Here is a 24,460-nt window from a genome sequence, read left to right on the forward strand (position 1 = left end):
AGGGCTAAGTCTGGCATAGTGTCCCACGTCGTGGGAAAGGAAACGTGGACGGACACTCGCACGTGGTCGCCCGTTGCTGGTTTGGGGAAATCGGATCCTTTCAATAGGATGCGTTGCCCCTGTCTTATCTTCATGGTAAACTAGAAAAAAAAAATGGTCTGGAGAGATCCAGACTGCGTGTGCCTCCATAAGACACTAAGCAAAAAAACTGGTTTCCGCCTGCTATCAGGGCGAGGGTGTACGCGGCGGAGGAGGAGCTAACTTGTTTTTTGTATACCTAGTGTCAGCCTCCACACGGCAGTAGCATACACCCCACAGTCTCTGTGTCCCCCAATGAGACGAAGGAGAAATTCTGAGTGACCAATTGCCTCCAGAAATCACATAATAGAAAATTGAGTTCACAAATGTGTAATTTATTCTCAGTATAACTACAGCTGTTCTTGGAAGACCTCTGTGGTTTGATAACATTAGGGATCAAAAAACATCATGAAAATCAAGGAGCACACCAGACAGGTCAGGGATAAAGATGTGGAGAACTGATGAGGGCACGTAGACAAAAAGTAGGATGTGTCAGGCTACCAATCTAGGTACTCTGAATAAGGGATTTCAGGAAGCCTCACACAGACTGAGTCAGAGTAAGACCTCACACAATGGAACAGCAAGGGGAAAAGATCCAGCGGTGAACAATTAATCCTGGGTAAATAAAACTTCAGTTATTGGATGTGAATAAAATACTCCATAATATAGTACTGGAGACACAGTATGGTAGCGTACCTATGCGTTTCAGCTTGGAGGCTTACTCATGGCCTATAGTCTGAGTGTGGCCGTCTCTGTTTTAATCACATTCGTTAATGATTATGCGCTTTGTGTAGCCAAACAGAGATTAACATACTACCTACGAAAAAGATATAAAAACAAAATGTACCAAAAATACCACCAATATTAAAGAAAATAATCTAATATTTAAAGGGAATATGTCAGCAGGTGTTTGCTATGTAATCCGAGCGCAGCATTAGGTAGGAGCGGAGACACTGATTTCTGTGATGTATCACTTATTAGTGCAGTTGTTTTAATACAATACAGTGTTTTATCACCAGGAGATTATCACTGCCTGGACTAGCTGTCCACTTGCATCGTGGTCCAACCCCACCTCCATCACTGATTAGCAGCTTACTGTTAGCATACAATAAATACAGAACGCTGTAAATCAGGGATGTGGGCGGGATACGTTTTCTGAATTCTGCAAGATGCTATATCTAAAAACTGTATCACAACTGGTAAACTCAGTAAATATTGCTGAAATCAGGGTTTTTTTTTTTTTGTTTCCTTTCTGCTGACGTCAGATGAGGTAGCAAACATTTGGTGACAGATTCCCTTTAAATATTTGACAAAACCTCATATTGCAATATTAAGGCATTTTTCTTTAATACTTGTGGTATTTTTGATACATATTGTTTTTATCAATTTTTTTCTGTAGGCAGTATGTTAATTATTGGTCGTTCTGTGTAGAAATAAATGGGATGGAAATAGATACTCAGGATATAGACCATGACTAAGGCTCCAAGCAAACCCCCCAGCTATGCCATTATATCGTGACCGGTACTATACTACAGAATATTTTACTTGCATCCAATAAATGAATGTTCCACGCTGGATCTTTTCTGCTTGGTGTTCAAATGAGAGGAAATTACGAAACGGCTGTCTGCAGACAAGTGTCAGGCTCAGCTAATGGTCATGCTGAAAGGCTTGTTAAGGAGTCGGCATTCACTTATAGGATTGTAACTTTAAAAAGGTGAAATTGCTACATCATTTTTGTCCCATGTTGGCCAATTTGAAGAAGACATTAAGGAAAAAGAAGATTTTTACCTGGTCAGTTAAATTAGCATTTAATCCTTCAAGCTCTGCCAAGCGGACACCTATTTGTGATCTTGATTTTAGCTCCGTCTCCCAAAGATTGTGGGAGTCTTGTGCACTCTGAGACAAAGCGGACTGTTTATGGACCTGGAGCATAAAACACACACGTATAGTGAAATCACATTCTAGCAGTAGGAAACATCATATTTGTCTACAAGGCTTAAAAAAACATCGATAATTTTATTTTAAGACCGGGTTCACAGAGATAACATTATTGCAGTTTCCGATAAAATAAAAAACTCTAATACTCACCTCCTGTACCGGTGACGTTCCAGCGGTGTCATGTGCACTTGTTATGATATGTGAGCCTGGCAGCCAATCAGCGCTGGCGTCACTGTCCCCGCCTTCATAGAGGAAGTTAGATCAGCTGCAGCCCTGGCTTCCTCTTCAAGCAGCGCTTGGCTTTTTTTTTAGCAGCCCCATATACAATGCTTTGGCATCCGACCTGCTGCTCTGTTTTTTAAGCAAGGTTAAAAATGGCTCCAAAGGATTAAAATTTCTCGTTCTGCCTATCGGTGCAGGTCCCGGCAGTCGGACCCCCACTGATCAGTAAGTTATCACCAATACTGCAGATAAGTGGTACGTGTAAAGCCCCTTAAAGGGAGTCTGTCGGCCCCCACAGTAAAAATTAAGTACTGTACATAGCATTGTGGTATGATAAAGCCCCTATTATTGGACTACCATGCCATTTGGCCCAAAATTGATTTCTACCACAACACTTGACTGCATAAAAGCTACAGGCAGATTATGACCAGGCTTCATCGCTGGACAAGCAGCAAAGTACTACTGTAGAACACTGCTGGGAGAGAAAGGGGTATACTTTCTTAGATCAGCAGTTCGTTCTAGCGACAGATGGGGCTCTAACATAGTAACATAGTTAGCAAGGCCAAAAAAAGACATTTGTCCATCCAGTTCAGCCTATATTCCGTCAGAATACATCTCCATATCTACGTCCTTCTAAAGAACCTAATAACTGTAAGATACAATATTGTTACGCTCCAGGAAGACATCCAGGCCTCTCTTGAACCCCTCGACTGAGTTCGCCATCACCACCTCCTCAGGCAGGGAGTTCCAGATTCTTACTGCCCTAGCAGTAAAGAATCCTCTTCTATGTTGGTGGAAAAACATTCTCTCCTCCAGACGCAGAGAATACCGCCTAGTGACCGTCACCTTCCTTGGTATAAACAGATCCTCGGAGAGAATAGTAACATAGATATCTCCAATTCAAGACCCCACGAATCACAACTTCTGACTTCAGTGAAACATGAATAATTTAACAGTGAAAACATTTTTCACAAACTATGAATAAAAAGTGAATAGAATAAATCCCAAATTACCTGCTGGTTTAATTTCTCTTCTAAACCAATTTTGGTTGACTGCAAACTTGTGAGCAAATCCTCCATTCGATTGCGCATCTATGGGAATAAGTAAATAGACTTAAAGACATCTACAACTGGCATATGGAATATCACTATATATCTACACACACACACTAAATATAATATAATATATTATATACAGTGGGGGAAAAAAAGTATTTAGTCAGTCAGCAATAGTGCAAGTTCCACCACTTAAAAAGATGAGAGGCGTCTGTAATTTACATCATAGGTAGACCTCAACTATGGGAGACAAACTGAGAAAAAAAAATTCAGAAAATCACATTGTCTGTTTTTTTTTTCATTTTATTTGCATATTATGGTGGAAAATAAGTATTTGGTCAGAAACAAAATTTCATCTCAATACTTTGTGATATATCCTTTGTTGGCAATGACAGAGGTCAAACGTTTTCTGTAAGTCTTCACAAGGTTGCCACACACTGTTGTTGGTATGTTGGCCCATTCCTCCATGCAGATCTCCTCTAGAGCAGTGATGTTTTTGGCTTTTCGCTTGGCAACACGGACTTTCAACTCCCTCCAAAGGTTTTCTATAGGGTTGAGATCTGGAGACTGGCTAGGCCACTCCAGGACCTTGAAATGCTTCTTACGAAGCCACTCCTTCGTTGCCCTGGCGGTGTGCTTTGGATCATTGTCATGTTGAAAGACCCAGCCACGTTTCATCTTCAATGCCCTTGCTGATGGAAGGAGGTTTGCACTCAAAATCTCACGATACATGGCCCCATTCATTCTTTCATGTACCCGGATCAGTCGTCCTGGCCCCTTTGCAGAGAAACAGCCCCAAAGCATGATGTTTCCACCACCATGCTTTACAGTAGGTATGGTGTTTGATGGATGCAACTCAGTATTCTTTTTCCTCCAAACACGACAAGTTGTGTTTCTACCAAACAGTTCCAGTTTGGTTTCATCAGACCATAGGACATTCTCCCAAAACTCCTCTGGATCATCCAAATGCTCTCTAGCAAACTTCAGACGGGCCCGGACATGTACAGGCTTAAGCAGTGGGACACGTCTGGCACTGCAGGATCTGAGTCCATGGTGGTGTAGTGTGTTACTTATGGTAGGCCTTGTTACATTGGTCCCAGCTCTCTGCAGTTCATTCACTAGGTCCCCCCGCGTGGTTCTGGGATTTTTGCTCACCGTTCTTGTGATCATTCTGACCCCACGGGGTGGGATTTTGCGTGGAGCACCAGATCGAGGGAGATTATCAGTGGTCTTGTATGTCTTCCATTTTCTAATTATTGCTCCCACAGTTGATTTCTTCACTCCAAGCTGGTTGGCTATTGCAGATTCAGTCTTCCCAGCCTGGTGCAGAGCTACAATTTTGTTTCTGGTGTCCTTTGACAGCTCTTTGGTCTTCACCATAGTGGAGTTTGGAGTCAGACTGTTTGAGGGTGTGCACAGGTGTCTTTTTATACTGATAACAAGTTTAAACAGGTGCCATTACTACAGGTAATGAGTGGAGGAAAGAGGAGACTCTTAAAGAAGAAGTTACAGGTCTGTGAGAGCCAGAAATCTTGATTGCTTGTTTCTGACCAAATACTTATTTTCCACCATAATATGCAAATAAAATGAAAAAAAAACAGATAATGTGATTTTCTGGATTTTTTTTTCTCAGTTTGTCTCCCATAGTTGAGGTCTACCTATGATGTAAATTACAGACGCCTCTCATCTTTTTAAGTGGTGGAACTTGCACTATTGCTGACTGACTAAATACTTTTTTTCCCCACTGTATATATACATACAGTACAGACCAAAAGTTTGGACACACCTTCTCATTCAAATAGTTTTCTTTATTTTCATGACTATGAAAATTGTAGATTCACTCTGATGGCATCAAAACTATGAATTAACACGTGGAATTATATAATTAACAAAAAAGTGTGAAACAACTGAAAATGTATTATATTCTAGGTTCTTCAAAATAGCCACCTTTTTCTTTGATTATAGCTTTACACACTCTTGGCATTCTCTTGATGAGCTTTAAGAGGTAGTCACCGGAAATGGTCTTCCAACAGTCTTGAAGGAGTTCCCAGAGATGCTTAGCACTTGTTGGCCCTTTTGCCTTCACTCTGCGGTCCAGCTCACCCCAAACCATCTCGATTGGGTTCAGGTCTGGTGACTGTGGAGGCCAGGTCATCTGGCGTAGCACCCCATCACTCTCCTTCTTGGTCAAATAGCCCGTACACAGACTGGAAGTGTGTTTGGGGCCATTGTCCTGTTGAAAAATAAATGATAGTCCAACTAAACGCAAACCGGATGGAATAGCATGCCGCTGCAAGATGCTGTGGTAGCCATGCTGGTTTAGTATGCCTTCAATTTTGAATAAATCCCCAACTGTGTCACCAGCAAAGCACCCCCACACCATCACACCTACTCCTCCATGCTTCACAGTGGGAACCAGGCATGTAGAGTCCATCCGTTCACCTTTTCTGCGTCGCACAAAGACACGGTGGTTGGAACCAAAGATCTCAAATTTGGACTCATCAGACCAAAGCACAGATTTCCACTGGTCTAATGTCCATTCCTTGTGTTCTTTAGCTCAAACAAGTCTCTTCTGCTTGTTGCCTGTCCTTAGCAGTGGTTTCCTAGCAGCTATTTTACCATGAAGGCCTGCTGCACAAAGTCTTCTCTTAACAGTTGTTGTAGAGATGTGTCTGCTGCTAGAACTCTGTGTGGCATTGACCTGGTCTCTAATCTGAGCTGCTGTTAACCTGCGATTTCTGAGGCTGGTGACTCGGATGAACTTATCCTCCGCAGCAGAGGTGACTCTTGGTCTTCCTTTCCTGGGCCGGTCCTCATTTGAGCCAGTTTCTTTGTAGCGCTTGATGGTTTTTGCCACTGCACTTAGGGACACTTTCAAAGTTTTCCCAATTTTTCGGACTGACTGACCTTCATTTCTTAGAGTAGAGTAATGATGGCCACTCGTTTTTCTTTACTTAGAATTTGTATTATGGCAAGAAAAAAACAGCTAACAGTCTATTCAGTAGGACTATCAGCTGTCTATCCACCAGACTTCTGCACAACACAACTGATGGTCCCAACCCCATTTATAAGGCAAGAAATCCCACTTATTAAACCTGACAGGGCACACCTGTGAAGTGAAAACCATTTCCAGTGACAACCTCTTGAAGCTCATCAAGAGAATGCCAAGAGTGTGCAAAGCAGTAATCAAAGCAAAAGGTGGCTACTTTGAAGAACCTAGAATATAAGACATATTTTCAGTTGTTTCACACTTTTTTTGTTAATTATATAATTCCACATGTGTTAATTCATAGTTTTGATGCCTTCAGAGTGAATCTACAATTTTCATAGTCATGAAAATAAAGAAAACTATTTAAATGAGAAGGTGTGTCCAAACTTTTGGTCTGTACTGTATATATTAGTCCTCAAGATGAAAGCAGCACACCAAAAGAATTCCAGTCAAAGTGCTATTTATTAGCCCATCTGGCTAGTTGCCCATACAGCAACGTTTCGGTCCTGGGAGTTGTGGACCTTTCTCAAGCAGTGTAACAATGCAAAGTGAGTGCTATTTAAAGCTCACTAATCATACAGGTATTTACAAACAATTAGATAATGTACATTGTGCAATACATAGTTCTACAAAACATGAATAACAATCAAAAAGTGCATTTATAGTGCAATGTGCAAAAGTGCCTCAATCGGTGGAAAGATATTAATCTCCCCTTAAACACCATTAATATCTAGTAATGTCCTAGAATTTCAAATCAGCGGCAGCTGTATTAAGATATAAATGAGCATGACTCACCCCATAGTAACCATTGTAATGGCGCCATGTATCGGCGTCTCACACTGCGCAGTGCGCAGGACCGGAAGTCCAGCATGTAAGCATCACATTAATCCCATTCATGCGCACTAGCACACTATCGGTGTCGGCGCCATCTTTAATGGGGGAAAGAAATCCAGCGCAAGTCTGTGTGCATCTTTTGTTTGATAAAGAATAACGTCATCTGACATAATTCAGATATATAGATAGCGCAGAAAATCAAAATAAATTCAATAAAGAAAAGAATAAATAAAAAAATAATAAAAAGATGAATACAATGCCATTTTTGTAGCATATAGCAAAAGGGACTCACGGTAAGTGGATTCATCCATGTAGGTAATAGGGACACCTCCCATTAGCTGGGATAAGTAACCTACACCCAAATTGGGGAAGAGAAGTGGTGAACCTCGCTAAAGGCCCCACACTCCACCTCTCCCAAAAAAATGGATATTTTGTTCCAAGAAACCGTTCAAATCCCAATATAGGCGCATTCACCACAATAGAAAAAATAAAAAGTAAATAAATAAAAAATATCATAGTAATAACAAAAGAAAATTTTAAACCAGATTTTGCGCATATAACATGTTTTTATTGAATACATAAATTTTGTTTTCATTCAAAATGGGAGTCATGCATTCCAATATCAGTCTGCTGCCGCATGATCTGAAAAAACAAAAATACAAATAAAATAAACACCTTAAAAATACAACCCAGAATCATAAAGAAGAAAAACAGCAGCTCATAGAGGAATCTATTACAGTTGGCTTATAGAGTAATCTGTAGCTTGTAATCGACATTTAAACCGAAAGGTTTTAGTGGGTTTAATTTTTTAATCCATTGTAGTTCCCTAATCTTCAATAATTTAATTCTATTATCAAGTCACAAAATCTGCTAAAAATGACTTTTTTGATTTTTGAAATACTGGCGATTTTTCTAGAAACAAAGAAACTCAGTCTGGAGGAATGTAACGGAGGTCCAGAAGAGAAGGGTGGAAACATCACCGTGGACAAAAAAGAAAGACGTCAGAGAGCACGAACCAATCCTACAAGACCAGCAGCGGACAAGAAAAAGGATCAGACCTTGTGGTAAATCTCTCAAGTAGATCATTATCTAATGATGAAATTACAGTTTTATAAAAGGGACTGCCTGCACTGATGTGGATGTATATACAAGGCAGGACTGGGGGGGGCTGCCATCTGCCTGCACTGATATGGATGTATATACAAGGACTGGGGGGGCTGCCATCTGCCTGCACTGATGTGGATGTATATACAGGGCAGGACTGTGGGGCTGCCATCTGCCTTCACTGATGTGTATGTATATACAGGGACTGGGGGGCCGCCATCTGCCTGCACTGATGTGGATGTATATACAGGGCAGGACTGTGGGGCTGCCATCTGCCTTCACTGATGTGTATGTATATACAGGGACTGGGGGGCCGCCATCTGCCTGCACTGATGTGGATGTATATACAGGGCAGGACTGGGCGGCCGCCATCTGCCTGCGCTGATGTGGATGTATATACAGGGCAGGACTGTGGGGCTGCCATCTGCCTGCACTGATGTGGATGTATATACAGGGACGGGGGGCCGCCAGCTGCCTGCGCTGATGTGGATGTATATACAGGGCAGGACTGGGGGGCCGCCATCTGCCTGCGCTGATGTGGATGTATATACAGGGCAGGACTGGGGAGCCGCCATCTGCCTGCACTGATGTGGATGTATATACAGGGCAGGACTGGGGGGCCGCCATCTGCCTGCACTGATGTGGATGTATATACAGGGACTGGGGGGCCGCCATCTGCCTGCACTGATGTGGATGTATATACAGGGCAGGACTGGGGGGCCGCCATCTGCCTGCGCTGATGTGGATGTATATACAGGGACTGGGGGGCCGCCATCTACCTGCACTGATGTGGATGTATATACAGGGGGCCGCTATCTGCCTGCAGTCAGTGCACTGATGTGATGGATATATATATATATTAGTATATATATATATATATATATATATATATATATATACACACATATACATATATACATACATACATACATATACACAGGGCAGGGCTGGGGGGGCCACCATCTGCCTGCGCTGATGTGTATATACAAGGGCTGGGGGGGCACCATCTCCCTGCGCTGATGATGTATATACAAGGGCTGGGGGGGCACCATCTCCCTGCGCTGATGATGTATATACAAGGGCTGGGGGGGGGGCGGCCGCCGTCTGCCTGGTCTGATGAGATGAAGGCTGAGATGTATATACAAGGGCTGGGGGGTCCTGGCTGGAATGATGATGTATATACAGATGCTGTGGGGCTGGTGTGGTGATGTATATACAGGTGCTGCTGGGCTTTTATGCACTTGTGATTCTTACCTCTTCCCGCTCCTCCGCTGCGGTGTCTTCTGACTGTGCGGTTTCATATGCCTGAACAGTGACAGTGCAGAGAGCCGGAAGACACTGATGTTGAGGGGTTCGGGGCAACGCAGCGGCCAGCGAGGAGAGGTCAGGATTTCAGTTCGTTTTTTTTTTTTGTTTTGAGCAATATTTGAGGCCCATCATACACTGGAGCATCATATGGAGACTCATATGGGGCCCATTATATATGGAGAATTATATGGGGCCCATTCTGTTTGGAGCAATATAAGGGGCCCATCATATTCTATATGGAGCATTATATGGGGCCTATTCTGTATGGAGCAAGGTATGGGGCTCATTATACTGTATGGAGTATTATGTGGGGCACATTATACTGTTTGGAGCATTATATGGGGCTCATTATACTGCATGGAGCAATATATGAGGATCATTATATGGGGCTCTTTATTCTGTATGGAGCAATATATGGGGCTCATTATTCTGTATGGAGCATTATATGGGGCTCATTCTGTATGGAGCAGTATATGGGGCTCATTTTTCTGAATGGAGCATTATATGGGGCTTATTCTGTATGGAGCATTATATGGGGCTCATTATTCTGTATGGAGCAATATACTGGGCTCATTATTCTGTATGGAGCATTATATGTGGCCCATTATTCTGTATGGAGCACTATATGGTACCCATAATGCTGTATGAAGCAATGTATGGGGCTCAGTATACTGTATGGAGCACTATGCGGTACCAATAATACTGTATGGAGCATTATATGGGGCTCCCTTTTCTGAATGGAGCATTATATGGGGCTTATTATTCTGTATGGAGCATTATATGGGGCTCATTACAGTGTATGGAGCAATACATGGGGCTCATTCTGTATGGAGCAATATATGGGGCTCATTATTCTGTATGGAGCATTATATGGGGCTCATTATTCTGTATGGAGCAGTATATGGGGCTCATTTTTCTGAATGGAGCATTATATGGGGATCATTTTCTGAATGGAGCATTATATGGGGCTTATTATTCTGTATGGAGCAATATAAGGGGCCCATTATTCTGTATGGAGCACTATATGGTACCCATAATGCTGTATGAAGCAATGTATGGGGCTCAGTATACTGTATGGAGCACTATGCGGTACCAATAATACTGTATGGAGCATTATATGGGGCTCCCTTTTCTGAATGGAGCATTATATGGGGCTTATTATTCTGTATGGAGCATTATATGGGGCTCATTACAGTGTATGGAGCAATACATGGGGCTCATTATTCTGTATGGAGCAATATATGGGGCTCATTTTTCTGAATGGAACATTATATGGGGTTCATTCTGTATGGAGCATTATATGGGGCTCATTATTCTTTATGGAGCATTATATGGGGCTCATTATTCTGTATGGAGCATTATATGGGGCTCATTTTTCTGAATGGAGCAATATATGGGGCTCATTTTTCTGTATGGAGCATTATACGGTGCTCATTATTCTGTATGGAGCATTATATGGGGCTCATTGCAGTTTATGGAGCAATATATGGGGCTCAATATTCTGAATGGAGCAATATATGGGGTTCATTATTCTGTACGGAGCATTATGTGCTGCCCATAATACTGTACTGTATGGAGCAATATATGGGGCTCATTATTCTGTATGGAGCACTATGTGGTGCCCATAATACTGTATGGAGCAATATAAGGAGCTCATTATACTGTATGGAGCTCATTATACTGTATGGAGCAATATATGGGGCTCATTATACTGTATGGAGCAATATATGGGGCATGTTATTCTGTATGGAGCGCTATGTGGTGCCCAAAAGTGTATGGAGGACAATACTGTCTGGTTTCTGACCTATTATAGAATGTACAATAGATATCAGTCATGTAATGTAAGAAGTGAAATCTTTGGCATTGTATACCTATATTTCTTTGCTGTATCTGTGCCTTATGAATTGTGCTACGTGTTAAAGAGGCCCACTGAGACTTTCACCCGGGGCCCACAAAAACCTGGAGCCGGCCCTGTATGAACTGCACAGTACCACTTCTCCTGTCGACATTGGACTTTGCGAGGGTCAATATCGGTTTAGTATTTTTAATATTACTATGGCCAAATAAAATATTGGAAAAGTTGTTTAAATGGATTATCCCAAGTAATCCCCTCTCCTCTGGACAGGGGATAACTTTCCAATTCCTGGAGATCCGACTGCTGGGACCTTCATGATCCTGAAAATCAGAACTCTGTAGAGCACCATGTAAATGCAGCTGTTGTCGATCATACGCACTGTGGCGCCATTCACATGTGGGTCTTCAAATATCTCCTTTTAGGAGAGTGATGAGGGGATGACAAAGTAAAGCAAAAATTCACTGATCGGGGTGAGGAGTGTTATAGTTTGTGGGCTGGTAGAGTCTGTGTGGCAGGGCTGCTTTTTTGTCCCAGTCCGGCCCTGTATTCCACCTTTGAGAAGAGGGGGAGATAGAATTAAATTATTGAAGATTAAGGAGCTACAATGGATTAAAAAATTAAACACACTAAAACCTTTTGTTTTAAATGTCGATTATAAGCTACAGATTACTCTATAAGCCAACTGTAATAGATTCCTCTATGAGCTGCTGTTTTTCTTCTTTATGATTCTGGGTTGTATTTTTAAGGTGTTTATTTTATTTGTATTTTTGTTTTTTCAGATCATGCGGCAGCATACCGATATTGGAATGCATGACTCCCATTTTGAATGAAAACAAAATTTATGTATTTTTCAATAAAAACATGTTATATGCGCAAAAACAGGATTTTTGGGTTGCTTACCGTAAAATCTGTTTCTCGGAGCCTTCATTGGGGGACACAGAGACCATGGGTGTACGCTGCTGCCACTAGGAGGCTGACACTATGCACAAAAAAAGGGTTAGCTCCTCCTCCGCAGTGTACACCCCACCGACCGGCAGGAAATTCCTCAGTTAGTGAGAAAGCAGTAGGAGAAGTAACAGAATAGATTGAAAAACAGGACAACTCAACTGTAAATAACCAACAAACATAAGAACAGGAGTTGCAGAACATGGGAGGGTGCTGTGTCCCCCAATGAAGGCTCCGATTAACAGATTTTACGGTAAGCAACCCAAAAATCCTGTTTTCTCGTTCGCCTTATTGGGGGACACAGAGACCATGGGACGTCCCAAAGCAGTCCCTGGGGCGGGAAAGCAAACTTCCATCAGGCCTGCGGACTCACCACCGCTGCCTGCAGAATCCTTCCACCTAGGCTGGCATCCACCGAAGCGTAGGTGTGGACCTTGTAGAATTTCACAAATGTGTGAACCGATGACCAGGTTGCAGCTTTACAAGCTGCAGCGCGGAAGCTCTGTGGCGCACCGTCCAGGAGGTACCCACTGCCCGGGTAGAGTGAGCTCTAATTCCCGGAGGGGTCAATCGATGTATGACCCGGTAGGCCTCCAAAATTGCCGATCTGATCCAGCGAGCAATAGTAGCTTTGGAGGCCGGCTGACCTCTCTGCACCCCATCTGGAAGGATGAAGAGAGAGTCTGTCTTCCGCAAAGAAGTCGTCCTAGCTAGGTAGACCTTCATCGCCCTGACCAAGTCCAGCTCATTCAAGGAGCGGTCCCGAGGACGAGCTGGACCCGGACAAAAGGACGGGAGAACAGTATCCTCATTCAGGTGGAAAGTGGACAGCACTTTAAGAAGGAAAGCGGGCGGAGGCCGCAGAACTACCTTGTCCTAGAGGAGTACCAAGAAAGGAGAGCGGCAAGAGAGGGCCGCCAATTCCGACACGCGACGGATGGAGGCGATGGGCACTAGGAAGGCTACTTTCCATGAAAGGAGGGATAGGGGAAAGTTCCCTGAGAGGTTCAAAGGGAGGACCTTGCAGAGCCTCAAGAACCAGATTAAGATCCCAAGGATCTACGGGTGCTCGGTACGGAGGAGCCGTATGAGCCACTCCTTGAAGGAAGGTTTTGACCTGAGGACGGGAGGCCAACGTCTTCTGAAATAAAATGGACAGCGCCGAAACTTGACCTTTTAAAGAGCTGAGGGCAAGGCCTGCATCACGCCCTGCCTGAAGAAACTCCAGGACAGAAGGGAGCGAAAAATGTATGGGCAGAATGTCGGTGGACTCGCACCAAGTGAAATAGGCCTTCCAGGTATGGTAATAAACTTTGGAAGACGATGGCTTTCTGGCCCGGATCATAGTATGAATAACTCGATCCGAAAAGCCTGATCGTTTCAAAACCTCGGTTTCAACAGCCACGCCGTTAAATTGAGTGGCCGAGAATTGGAGTGGCAAATCGGACCTTGAGACAGCAGATCTGCCCTGTCTGGAAGCTTCCAGGGGGCGTCCGCGAGAAGGTTGACGATGTTCGTGAACCAAGCCCTTCTGGGCCAATTCGGGGCGATGAGTGACTGGAATTCCTTCCGCCTTGATTTTCTTCAACAGCCTGGGAAGAAGAGGCAGAGGAGGGAATAGGTAGGGGAGCTTGAACTGCGACCAAGGAATGGCCAGAGCGCTGGCGCCCACTGCGAGAGGATCTCGAGCCCTGGATACAAACTTTCCTGTTGAGGCGAGAATCTAGCAGGTCTACGTCCGGGGTTCCCCAACGACGGCATAGCTGAAGAAATACCTCCGGACGTAGGGACCACTCTCCCGCCACTAGACCCTAGCGGCTGAGAAAATCGGCGGCCCAGTTGTCCACGCCAGGAATGTGCACCGCGGATATTGCCGGGACTGAAAGCTCTGCCCAATGAAGAATCTTGGACACTTCTGCCAGGGCTGAGACACTCCGTGTTCCCCCTGGCGGTTGACATATGCCACCGCTGTGGTATTGTCTGTCTGAATCCGGATAGGCAGGTCCTTGAGAAGCCTCTCCCAGTGAACAAGAGACAGATAAATCGCTCGTATCTCGAGGACGTTGATCGGCAGAGCTGACTCCTGAATCGACCATCGACCCTGAACAGTGTGACTGCGGAACACTGCCCCCGGCCGAGGAGGCTGGCATCCGTTGTCACAATCTGCCAGTGAATAGGAAGGAATGGCCGTCCTAGGGAGATGAGAGGAGACATCAGCCACCAATTGAGGGACTGCTTGACCCGGTATGAAAGACGAAATGGGCGGTCCAGGGAAAGAACAGACCTGTTCCACCGAGACAGTATGGCGTGTTGGAGGGGTCTGGAGTGAAATTGGGAAAGGGAACCGCCTCTGTCGCTGCCACCATCTTTCCCAGGACTTTCATGGTTGTCCGGAGAGATGGAAGTCGTAAGATATGCAGCGCTCGCACATCCCGCTGCAGGGAGCAAGTCTTTTCTTGTGGGAGAAAACCTTCGATAGACGATTGCCGAACAATAGACCCAGAAACACAAGACGTTGTGTCGGAAAAAGGCAGGACTTCCTTTTGTTGATGAGCCACCCGAAATTGGACAGGGTGTCGGGGACGATGGTAAGACTTTGGCGAGCTTGATGAAAGGATGGAGCTTCGATCAGAATGTCGTCGAGGTACGGAAAAAGAACGAGACCTTTGATTCTCAACAAGGCCATCAACGCTGCCATGATCTTCGTAAGTACTCTGGGTGCGGTGGCGAGATCGAACGGCAGTGCAACGAATTGGTAATGTTCCTGGCGAATCGCAGGAATTTCTGATGGCCGGAGAATATGGGAACATGTAGATAGGCATCTTGAATGTCTATTTAACACATGAACTCCTGCGTCTCTATGGAAGCGATTACCGACCAGAGACTCCATTCGGAAATGACGCAGTCGGACTGTCTTGTTGAGTAACTTGAGGTCCAAGATGGGGCGAACTGTACCGCCTTTTTTCGGTACCACAAACAGGTTTGAGTAAAACCCTGTGAACCGTTCTGACTCGGGGACGGGCACGATCACTCCAGAAGTGAGGAGAGAGGCGATGGACGCAAAGAACCCCGGAACTAAGACAGGATCTTTTGGAGGTTGGGACTCGAAGAAACGATCCCGGGGACGAGAAATGAACTCTATCTTGTATCCTGATGATACCACCTCCCTGACCCAAGCGTCCTCTACTGAGGCAAGCCAGCCGTCTCTGAAGAAAAGACGTCGACCTCCCAATTGGGAAGGACTCTCGGGGGTTCGTTGATAGTCATGCTGATGTGGACTGTCCAGATCTGGATCCGGAGGTTCTGCCCTGGGAGTAGTGAGATCGCCTGGAGGGAGTGGGTCTGAAAGACGCCTTTTTTCTATCCTGGCGTACCTGCGTTTTCTGTTGGTTAGAGAAGTTGTCTGCCGTATTGAAACGGTGGAATGTCCGAAAGGGCCGAAGCTGACGTTTTAGCGGAGGTCTGCGAGGCTTGGACTGAGGGAGGAGGGAACTCGTACCTCCAGTGGCGTCCTAAATAATCTGATCCATCTGGGATCCGAAGAGACGCGCTCCCTGAAAAGGCAGATTGGTAAGAGACTTATCTGAATTCAAATCCGCCTGCCAAGCCTTGAGCCAAATTGTACGTCGGATTGCCACAACGCTGCTTGACGCCTGAAATGCGCAAGACGTGACATCCAAGGAGGCAGAGAGCAGATAATCCCCTGCATGGGAGATCTGGTTGGCCAGTTCGGACAATTGCTCTGGTTGGGCCTTACCTAGGATGCCCCTGCAGAGATCCTCTGCCCAAGTGGCTATGGCCTTCGCTACCCAAGAGGAAGCGAAGGCTGGGCTTAGCACCGCCGCAGCCGCTTCGTATGCTTTGCTAAGGATTCTATAATCCTATCATTCGAATCCTTTAGTGACGCCACACCTGAAATCGGGAGGACCGTGCTGTTAGACAATCTGGACACGGGTGCGTCTACCGAGGGGGAAGCAGACCAGTTGTTGGTGAGCTCCTTGGCAAACGGGTACAGCATGCCGAGGCGCTTCCCTCTTTGAAGGCGCCTGGTCGGATTTTCTCTTTCCCTGGTAAGGATCTTGCCAAACTCAGAGTGGGAGGCGAAGACCCTGGAAGGTGTTTCTGCCCGTCTGAACGAAACCTCCTGTTCTGAGGATTTCGCAGGGGAGTCTGAGATTTCGAAGGTGTGGTAAATCGCAGCAATGAGGTTCTGTACCGTAACCTTCATGTCCGCGTCCAGCTCTAAGATCCCTTCGGATGACACATCCGAGAACGCTTCACCTGACTCGGGTCAGGAGGCACGGGAGGGCGACTGCTGGGAAGGACTATGTGGGGATGTGAGGCCAGGAGGGGATCCCGGCCGGTGATCCTGTCTGGGCCTTTGCGGCTTCTGCTGGCTGGCTCAGATGGAGCTTCATGTGACCTGCTGGACCCTGCAGAATTGTCCAGGGGCAACTTATCAAGGACGGCTACTATGGACTGAGACACCCTGGTGAGGCCTGCCACAGATTGTGAAAGAGACGAGGCCCAACCAGGAATGGGGGGTTCGCTTTCACGTGGCGCAATAGGTGGCTCCTGGACGGAGTCATGCTGAATGGGATTGCTGCAGTCCAGGCAGAGGGGTGGGGGCAGGCGGACGGCCACGCTCAGCCTTAGAGATAGGATAATGAAGGAGAAAAGAAGAAACCTGCGGAAATGCTGGAAGGTTGGGGGACAGAAGGCAGAGAAGGGTGTCAGTCTGCAGTTGCAGAGCTACTCACGATGCGGTGTCCACAAAGGTGCTGATACACGGCTCGTCTGAAGATGCAGGGCCCCAGCAGAGGAGAACGTGGAATCCCTCTGTGTCCGGCTGACATGGTGATAAAATGGCGGCAGCCTGAGGGAACCAGGATAAACGCGCGCCTTCAAACGAAGAAGATGGGCGGAGCTAGCTGCTGAGGCAAAGAGGGTACCGCCCGCTGCCCACCGCAGGCTCTGAGAGGCGGTGGGTGGTCCTAGAACGGGCGGGAGAGAAGCCCGCCTATGAGAGAGAGAGCGGGGGGGCGTGGCCGCGACGTCAGAGAAGGCCCGAAATGAAGCCGGGGACTAAATTAATGGCGACGGCCGCCTGTCAGCGCGGGGGTCTCGCAGCGTCGCCGCGGCCACCTCCCTACCTATCACCTGGATCCCCTGCCGAAAGCCGAAGAAAGAAGGAGGTGGAGAAGCATAGAACAAGGCCCGCGCAACAGCCGGGGCCCGTACGAATGCGGCGGCCGCCGGGAGGCGCGGGCGGCGCAGAGACTCCACAGTACTCCCTCGGCGACCGCTCCCAAGAATCCTGAAACCGCCAGGGGGCTGCGTCTTGGACTGCATACTCACCTCCGTTTGCAATAAAGGTACCTGATATATCCCACGCTGTCTGCGTCTTTGTGGTATCCGCGCCTCATCCGACCGACAGGCTCTGGTAGGCGAGTGGGTGGGAGGCGGGGGGCGAGGACTCTCCTGATCGCTGGCACGCACCCGTGCTAAGCTGTGGTCCCGCCACTGAGAGCTATGAGGATACGGGGTGGCAGTACACGCTGTACTCATAGTCTCTTGTGGGAGTACAGTAGTGACCATTCACACTGTATCCCTCCGGAAACCTGAAAAGGAACGACGCACATCGAGGTAGATATGGGTCTAATGAAAGACCTGTGTCCACCTCCTACTGACACTAAGCTAAACTGAGGAATTTCCTGCCGGTCGGTGGGGTGTACACTGCGGAGGAGGAGCTAACCCTTTTTTTGTGCATAGTGTCAGCCTCCTAGTGGCAGCAGCGTACACCCATGGTCTCTGTGTCCCCCAATAAGGCGAACGAGAAATCTGGTTTAAAATTTTCTTTTGTTATTTCTATGATCATTTTTATGTATTTTTTTTATTTACTTTTTCTTTTGTGGTGAATGTGCCTATATTGGGATTTGAACTAACGATTTCTTGGAACAAAATATCCATTTTTTTGGGAGAGGTGGAGTGTGGGGCCTTTAGCGAGGTTCACCACTTCTCTTCCCCAATTTAGGTGTAGGTTACTTATTCCAGCTAATGGGAGGTGTCCCTATTACCTACATGGATGAATCCTCTTACCGCGAGTCCCTTTTGCTATAAGCTAAAAAAATGGCATTGCATTCATCTTTTTATTATTTTCTTTATTGAATTTATTTTGATTTGTTGCGCTATTATTGGAGCGCCTATATATCTGAATTATGTCAGATGACGTTATTCTTTATCAAACAATAGATGCACACAGACTTGCGCTGGATTTCTTTCCCCCATTAAAGATGGCGCCGACACTGATAGTGTGCTAGTGCGCATGAGTGGGATTAATGTGATGCTTACATGCTGGATTTCCAGTCCTGCGCATTGCGCAGTGTGAGACGCCGATACGTGGTGCGAGTACAATGGTTGCTATGGGGTGAGTCATGCTCATTCATATACTAATACAGCTGCCGCTGATTTGAAATTATAGGACATTACTAGATATTAATGGTGTTTAAGGGGAGATTAATATCTTTTCACCGATTGAGGCACTTTTGCACATTGCACTATAAATGCATTTTTTGATTGTTATTCATGTTTTGTAGAACTATGTATTGCACAATGTACATTATCTAATTGTTTGTAAATACCTGTATGATTGGTGAGCTTTAAATAGCACTCACTTTGCATTGTTACACTGCTTGAGAAAGGTCCACAACTCCCAGGACCGAAACGTCGCTGTATGGGCAACTAGCCAGATGGGCTAATAAATAGCACTTTGACTGGAATTCTTTTGGTGTGCTGCTTTCATCTTGAGGACTATTTTTGAGGTTTGGTATATGCCTGGAAGGCTTGCACCCGCATTGTTTGTTCATTTTTTGTGCTGCTTTTTCCCTTTTTTCACACACACACACATATATTACACACACACGCATGCGCATCTATATAATACAAACCACTCACAAACATATTTAGGGAAAGAAGAAAAAGAATAACACTTTCTCCCTAAAAAAAAATAGGTAACATTACTTTAGAATTCTATAGCGGTTGACTGATTGAAGAATTATATTATGTTGGAAGCACGAGGTCACTGTAATTAAAGTGTATCACCAGGTTTTTGCCTTCTGAGAGCAGCATAATATAGGGGCATAGACCCCAGTGATATGTCACTTACTGGGCTGCTTCGTGGAGTTTTAATAAAATCACTGTTTATCAGCAGGAGATGGAGGACCGGTGAACCTGCTGCCATGTAGTCCTCCATATTCATGAGTACTGTAAACCCCCCCCAACTGATTGTGTACACAAAACTGCAAATCAAGTGATGATTTTGTTCTTAAGAGAATAGATATGGAGAACTTACTGAAACTGATTCATGTAGCTCTTTCTGAAGGCTTTCAATTTGCCCTGCTTGTTGTTTAGCGGTTGCTTCTATTCTGGCATTTTCAATTTCAAGTCTGAAAAAAAAAAAGTTTACTAATTCAATATTAGTAAAAACCAACTGACTACGTCTAGAGGCTTTTCTCATGAAGACAACCCCTGTCCAAATGCCTATTAGAGGGTATGTTACCTCACTCTAAGATCTAAAATAGTGTCACACCCCTCCGAGGACACAAGCCACCATGTAATACAGAATTTTACAAAAAAAAATATTTGCTCGATGTAACTTACTACATCTGACTTAATCTTACTTTTGAACATGCTCTTCTAGCTGTTTAACCACTTTTTCAGCCCCAGCAGCTGCAGCAGAAAATTCTTGAACTTTCTGAAATGCAGCAATCATTTCTCGCTCTTTATCATCTAATGCATTCTTCAGCTGATGGTTACGTCTTTCTGACTGAACAAACTGGTCCTCAAGATCTTGCAGCTATAAAAAACAAAACATACAAAGTAGAGCAAATAAAAGTACAGAAATAAAAGTAAAACAATTCTTCAAATTGAAAACCCTTGTTCCATACCTTGGTTCTGAACTTTTCTAGTTCTTTTTGAAGCTGTTGCTTCTCCTCCTCAAGGTCATTTCGATAACGTGTTATGACTTCAAGAGAGGCTTCTGACATGGACAACTTCTTTAGAGCATCAGCAAGTTCCTGCTGAAGTTGCCTTATAGCGCTCTAGGAGGGAAGCAATTGTGAGCTGATACATTACACGCAGGCCACCTGGTTCACTGCAGTCATGGGGTCATATAGATTACAGGGATATTTCTATCCCATACTTGGATGGCATTCACAGGAGACGCTACAAATACAAAATGGGACTGAAACTATGTCAAGAACGAGGCCCTAGAATGTCATGAGGAGAAGTGATGGGAATTCAAATTAATTCGTAGGAAAATTCTGGCCTTCTTCTCAAACTTAAGGCATTGCTTCATTGGGTCCAATTCTCAAGATTTATGCGGATCACATTGATCGGTCCCACATCTACTATACATTTATCATGTGGCTATGCCATAAAGGTTCCCCTTTTACAAAACCAGGTCCACTATTGTTCATAGACTGTACCAGGTATGGCACACTGCGGTACCATAATCACCAGATGGGCAAGAGTGCCGCGGATTTTGGAAAGAGCAGACCTTTTCTGATCTCATACCCGACATAATTTTCCATCACAGATGGAAGGACTTACCTCCCGATCCACTTTCTCAGTTTCAAGCTTATAAAGTTGTTCCCGCAGCTCATTTGACTTCGCGATCAAATCCTTGTTTCTCTCCTCAACGATCTGAACTTGCCTTTCCTTGTCCGCCCGCATCTCAGCGAGTAACTCAGTAAAACGGATTTGAACGTCACCCACTGTCTTTTCCTTGATGATGCCCTTATTCTGTACATCCTCTAGCTGCTGACGAAGCTGCATGTTCTCACTAGTAATCTGGGCCAATCTCTCCTGCATGGACTCTTGCTTCACACAGTTTTTGTTGTTGTGGTCTTTTTCCGCCTGGAGGACTTGTTCAAGGTCTTTTATTTTGGAATGGGCTTGTGTCAAATCCCTTTGTGCATTATCTAAATGAAGGGTTTTATCTTGGAGAGATAGTCCTGTTCTGTGAAGCTCATTTTCCAAACCATTTAACTTGGACTCAGCTCTGCTAAGCTGCTGGGACAAGTCTCCGTGACTTTCACGCAAATTGGACAAGTCGTGAGTTAATTTGTCTTTAGAGCGCAACCACTCATCACGCTCTCGTTGTAGCGTGCGATCAGTTTCTGTTTTTAAAGTTTGAGTTCTTTCAAGATCCTGGATAGTGGAATTTAGACGAGAACGAACTGAATCCAGTTCCGTCTCCAGTCTTTCTTTGCTCTGTTTCTCATGTTCTATTTTAGAGCACATCATGGCAGTGTCGGTCTTCAGGGCATTGAGCTGTCCATTGTACTGAATCACAGTCTGGGTTAAGGTTTCCTCATTCATTTTTAGATCTTTTCGTAGATCTTCAATTTTTTCTTTTAACATTTCATTCTCGTCCATACATTTGCTCTCCTCTTCTTGATAATGGGAACGCATATTTTCCATTTCTTCCTTAAGAGTGCTCACTTCTTCTTGTAATGTTATGTTTCTCATGGTTAAATCCTTTTCATTTGTTTCAGCACACTGGCTGAGTATCTGCTGACAAAAGGAAAAGGATACAGTTCTATCAGTCTACTGTAATCGGGCTGCATAGAAAAATGACACTTCTGCTGATGTATATAAAACAATTTCTTTTTTGTATCTGGTTGTAACTTACATCTAATATAACATGTAATTGTGGATCCATTTATTTTAAGTTTTTGCATAATATGGGGAATAAAGTAGAACCACATTTGTAAACAAGGCATAAAAGCCAGGTTATGGGAACGTACAAAGCCACATGAACGACGGACACGGAGTGTGCATTCTGGCAGACTATAGAAGGCATCTTCTAAAGGAATATTCCTAAAAAAATATTTCTGCAAATTCAGCAAGGAAAAAGGGCAGTAGTAAAGTTTGGCACTATTAGAAGGTTAATACTCTAGAAGAAAAACATATGATTAAGAAAAATTGATTAGCAAACTATATGAATACACGGATTTTCATTTTCTTTATTCTTTGTGTCAACATCTCTTTTCAATTTATATAATTTATTTGCATTTTGCAGTGAGAAATAAGTACCGTATTTCATCCCCTACCAACCATTAAGAGTTCTGGCTCCTACAAACCAGTTAGACGCTCCTAATCAACTCGTTACCTCCATTAACCCCTTAACCCCCAAGGGTGGTTTGCACGTTCATGACCGGGCCAATTTTTACAATTCTGACCACTGTCCCTTTATGAGGTAATAACTCTGAAATGCTTCCATGGATCCCAGTGATTCTGACATTGTTTTCTCGTGACATATTGTACTTCATGTTAGTGGTAAAATTTCATTCATATAACTTGCGTTTATTTGTGAAAAAAACGGAAATTTGGCGAACATTTCGCAATTTTCCAACTTTGAATTTTTATGCCCTTAAATCACAGAGATACGGCACACAAAAAACTTAATAAGTAACATTTCCCACATGTTTACTTTACATCAGCACAATTTTGGAACCCAAATTTTTTTTTCTTAGGAAGTTATGAGGGTTAAAAGTTGACCAGCGATTTCTCATTTTTGCAACACCATTTTATTTTTACGGATCACATCACATTTGAAGCCACTTTGAGGGGTCTATATGATAGAAAGTACCCAAAAGTGACACCATTCTAAAAACTGCACCCCTTAAGGTGCTCAAAACCACATTCAAGAAGTTTGTTAACCCTTCAGTTGCTTCACAGGAATTTTTTGAATATTTTTTAAAAAAAATTAACATTTAACTTTTTGTTCACAAAAAAAAATACTTAAGGTTCAATTTTTTTTATTTTACCAAGGGTAACAGGAGAAGATGGACTGCAAAAGTTATTGTACAGTTTCTGCTGAGTACGCTGATACCTGATATGTGGGGGGGAACCACTGTTTCGGCGCATGGCAGAGCTCAGAAGGGAAGGAGAGTCGTTTGACTTTTTCAATGCAAAATTGGCTAGAATTCAGATCGGACGCCATGTCACGTTTGGAGAGCCCCTGATGTACCTAAACAGTGGAAAACCCCCACAAGTGACCCCATTTTGGAAACTAGATCCCCCAAGGAACTTATCTAGATATGTGGTGAGAACTTTGAACCAACAAGGGCTTCACAGAAGTTTATAACGTACAGCGGTACAATAAAAAAATCATATTTTTTCCACAAAAATGATCTTTTCACCCCCAATTTTTATTTTCCCAAGGGTAACAGGACCCTAAAAGTTATTGTGCAATTTGTCCTGAGTACGTTGATACCCCATATGTGGGTGTAAATGACTATTTGGGCGCATGGCAAAGCTCAGAAGGGAAGCAGCGCCATTTGACTTTTTTGGCGGAAATTGAGATCGGACACCATGTCACGTTTGGAAAGTCCCTGATGTACCAAAACAGTGAAACCCTCCCACAAATTACACCATTTTGGAAACTAGACCCCCCAAGGAACTAATCTAGATGTGTTGTGAGAACTTTGAACCCCCCAGTGCTTCACAGAAGTTTATAAAGCCCGGGCGTGAAAATAAAAAAGTCGTATTTTTTCCACAAACATGATCTTTTAGTCACCAATTTTTTTATTTTCCCAAGGGTACCAGGAGAAATTGGACACAAAAAGTTGTTGTCCAATTTGTCCTGAGTATGCTAATACCCCATATGTGGGAGAAAACTACTGTATGGCACACGTCGGGGCTCGGAAGGGAAGTAGTGACATTTTGGAATGCAGACTTTGTTGGAATGGTCTGCGGGTGTCATGTTGCTTTTGGAGAGCCCCTGATGTACCTAAACAGTGGAAACCCCCCACAAGTGGCCCCACTTTGGAAACTAGACCCCCTAAGGAACTTATCTAGATGTGTGGTGAGCACTTTGAACCCCCAAGGGCTTCACAGAAGTTTATAATGCCCGGGCATGAAAATAAAAAAATCGTATTTTTTCCACAAACATGATAATTTAGTCCCCAAGTTTTTTATTTTCCCAAGGGTGCCAGGAGAAATTGGACCCCAAAAGTTGTTGTCCAATTTGTCCTGAGTACGCGGATACCTCATATGTGGGAGAAAACTACTGTATGGGCACACGTCAGGGCTCGGAAGGGAAGTAGTGACGTTTTGGAATGCAGA

At 44.4% G+C, this 24,460-nt stretch overlaps 1 protein-coding gene across 7 annotated transcripts in view; it reads right to left on the reverse strand.

The window, feature by feature from the left end:
- The window catches only part of ANKRD26 (ankyrin repeat domain containing 26), a 202,187-nt gene that overhangs the window by 25,414 nt on the left and 152,313 nt on the right, over positions 1-24,460 (reverse strand). For 6 of the 7 annotated variants that reach the window (XM_073573365.1, XM_073573364.1, XM_073573360.1 and 3 more), the window contains 6 exons: positions 20,939-21,904; positions 20,275-20,427; positions 20,008-20,183; positions 19,680-19,773; positions 3,252-3,329; positions 1,867-2,001 (listed from right to left, as the gene is read on the reverse strand). In XM_073573365.1, the coding sequence (XP_073429466.1) occupies positions 1,867-2,001; positions 3,252-3,329; positions 19,680-19,773; positions 20,008-20,183; positions 20,275-20,427; positions 20,939-21,904 (1,602 nt within the window). The remainder of the gene's footprint in view (positions 1-1,866; positions 2,002-3,251; positions 3,330-19,679; positions 19,774-20,007; positions 20,184-20,274; positions 20,428-20,938; positions 21,905-24,460) is intronic. The other variant, XM_073573361.1, reaches the window with a different exon arrangement.

This window comes from Dendrobates tinctorius, unplaced genomic scaffold (genome assembly GCF_039654945.1).
Source record: "Dendrobates tinctorius isolate UK_male_01 unplaced genomic scaffold, ASM3965494v1 ptg000035l, whole genome shotgun sequence".
In the NCBI taxonomy this organism is placed as follows: Eukaryota; Metazoa; Chordata; class Amphibia; order Anura; family Dendrobatidae; genus Dendrobates; species Dendrobates tinctorius.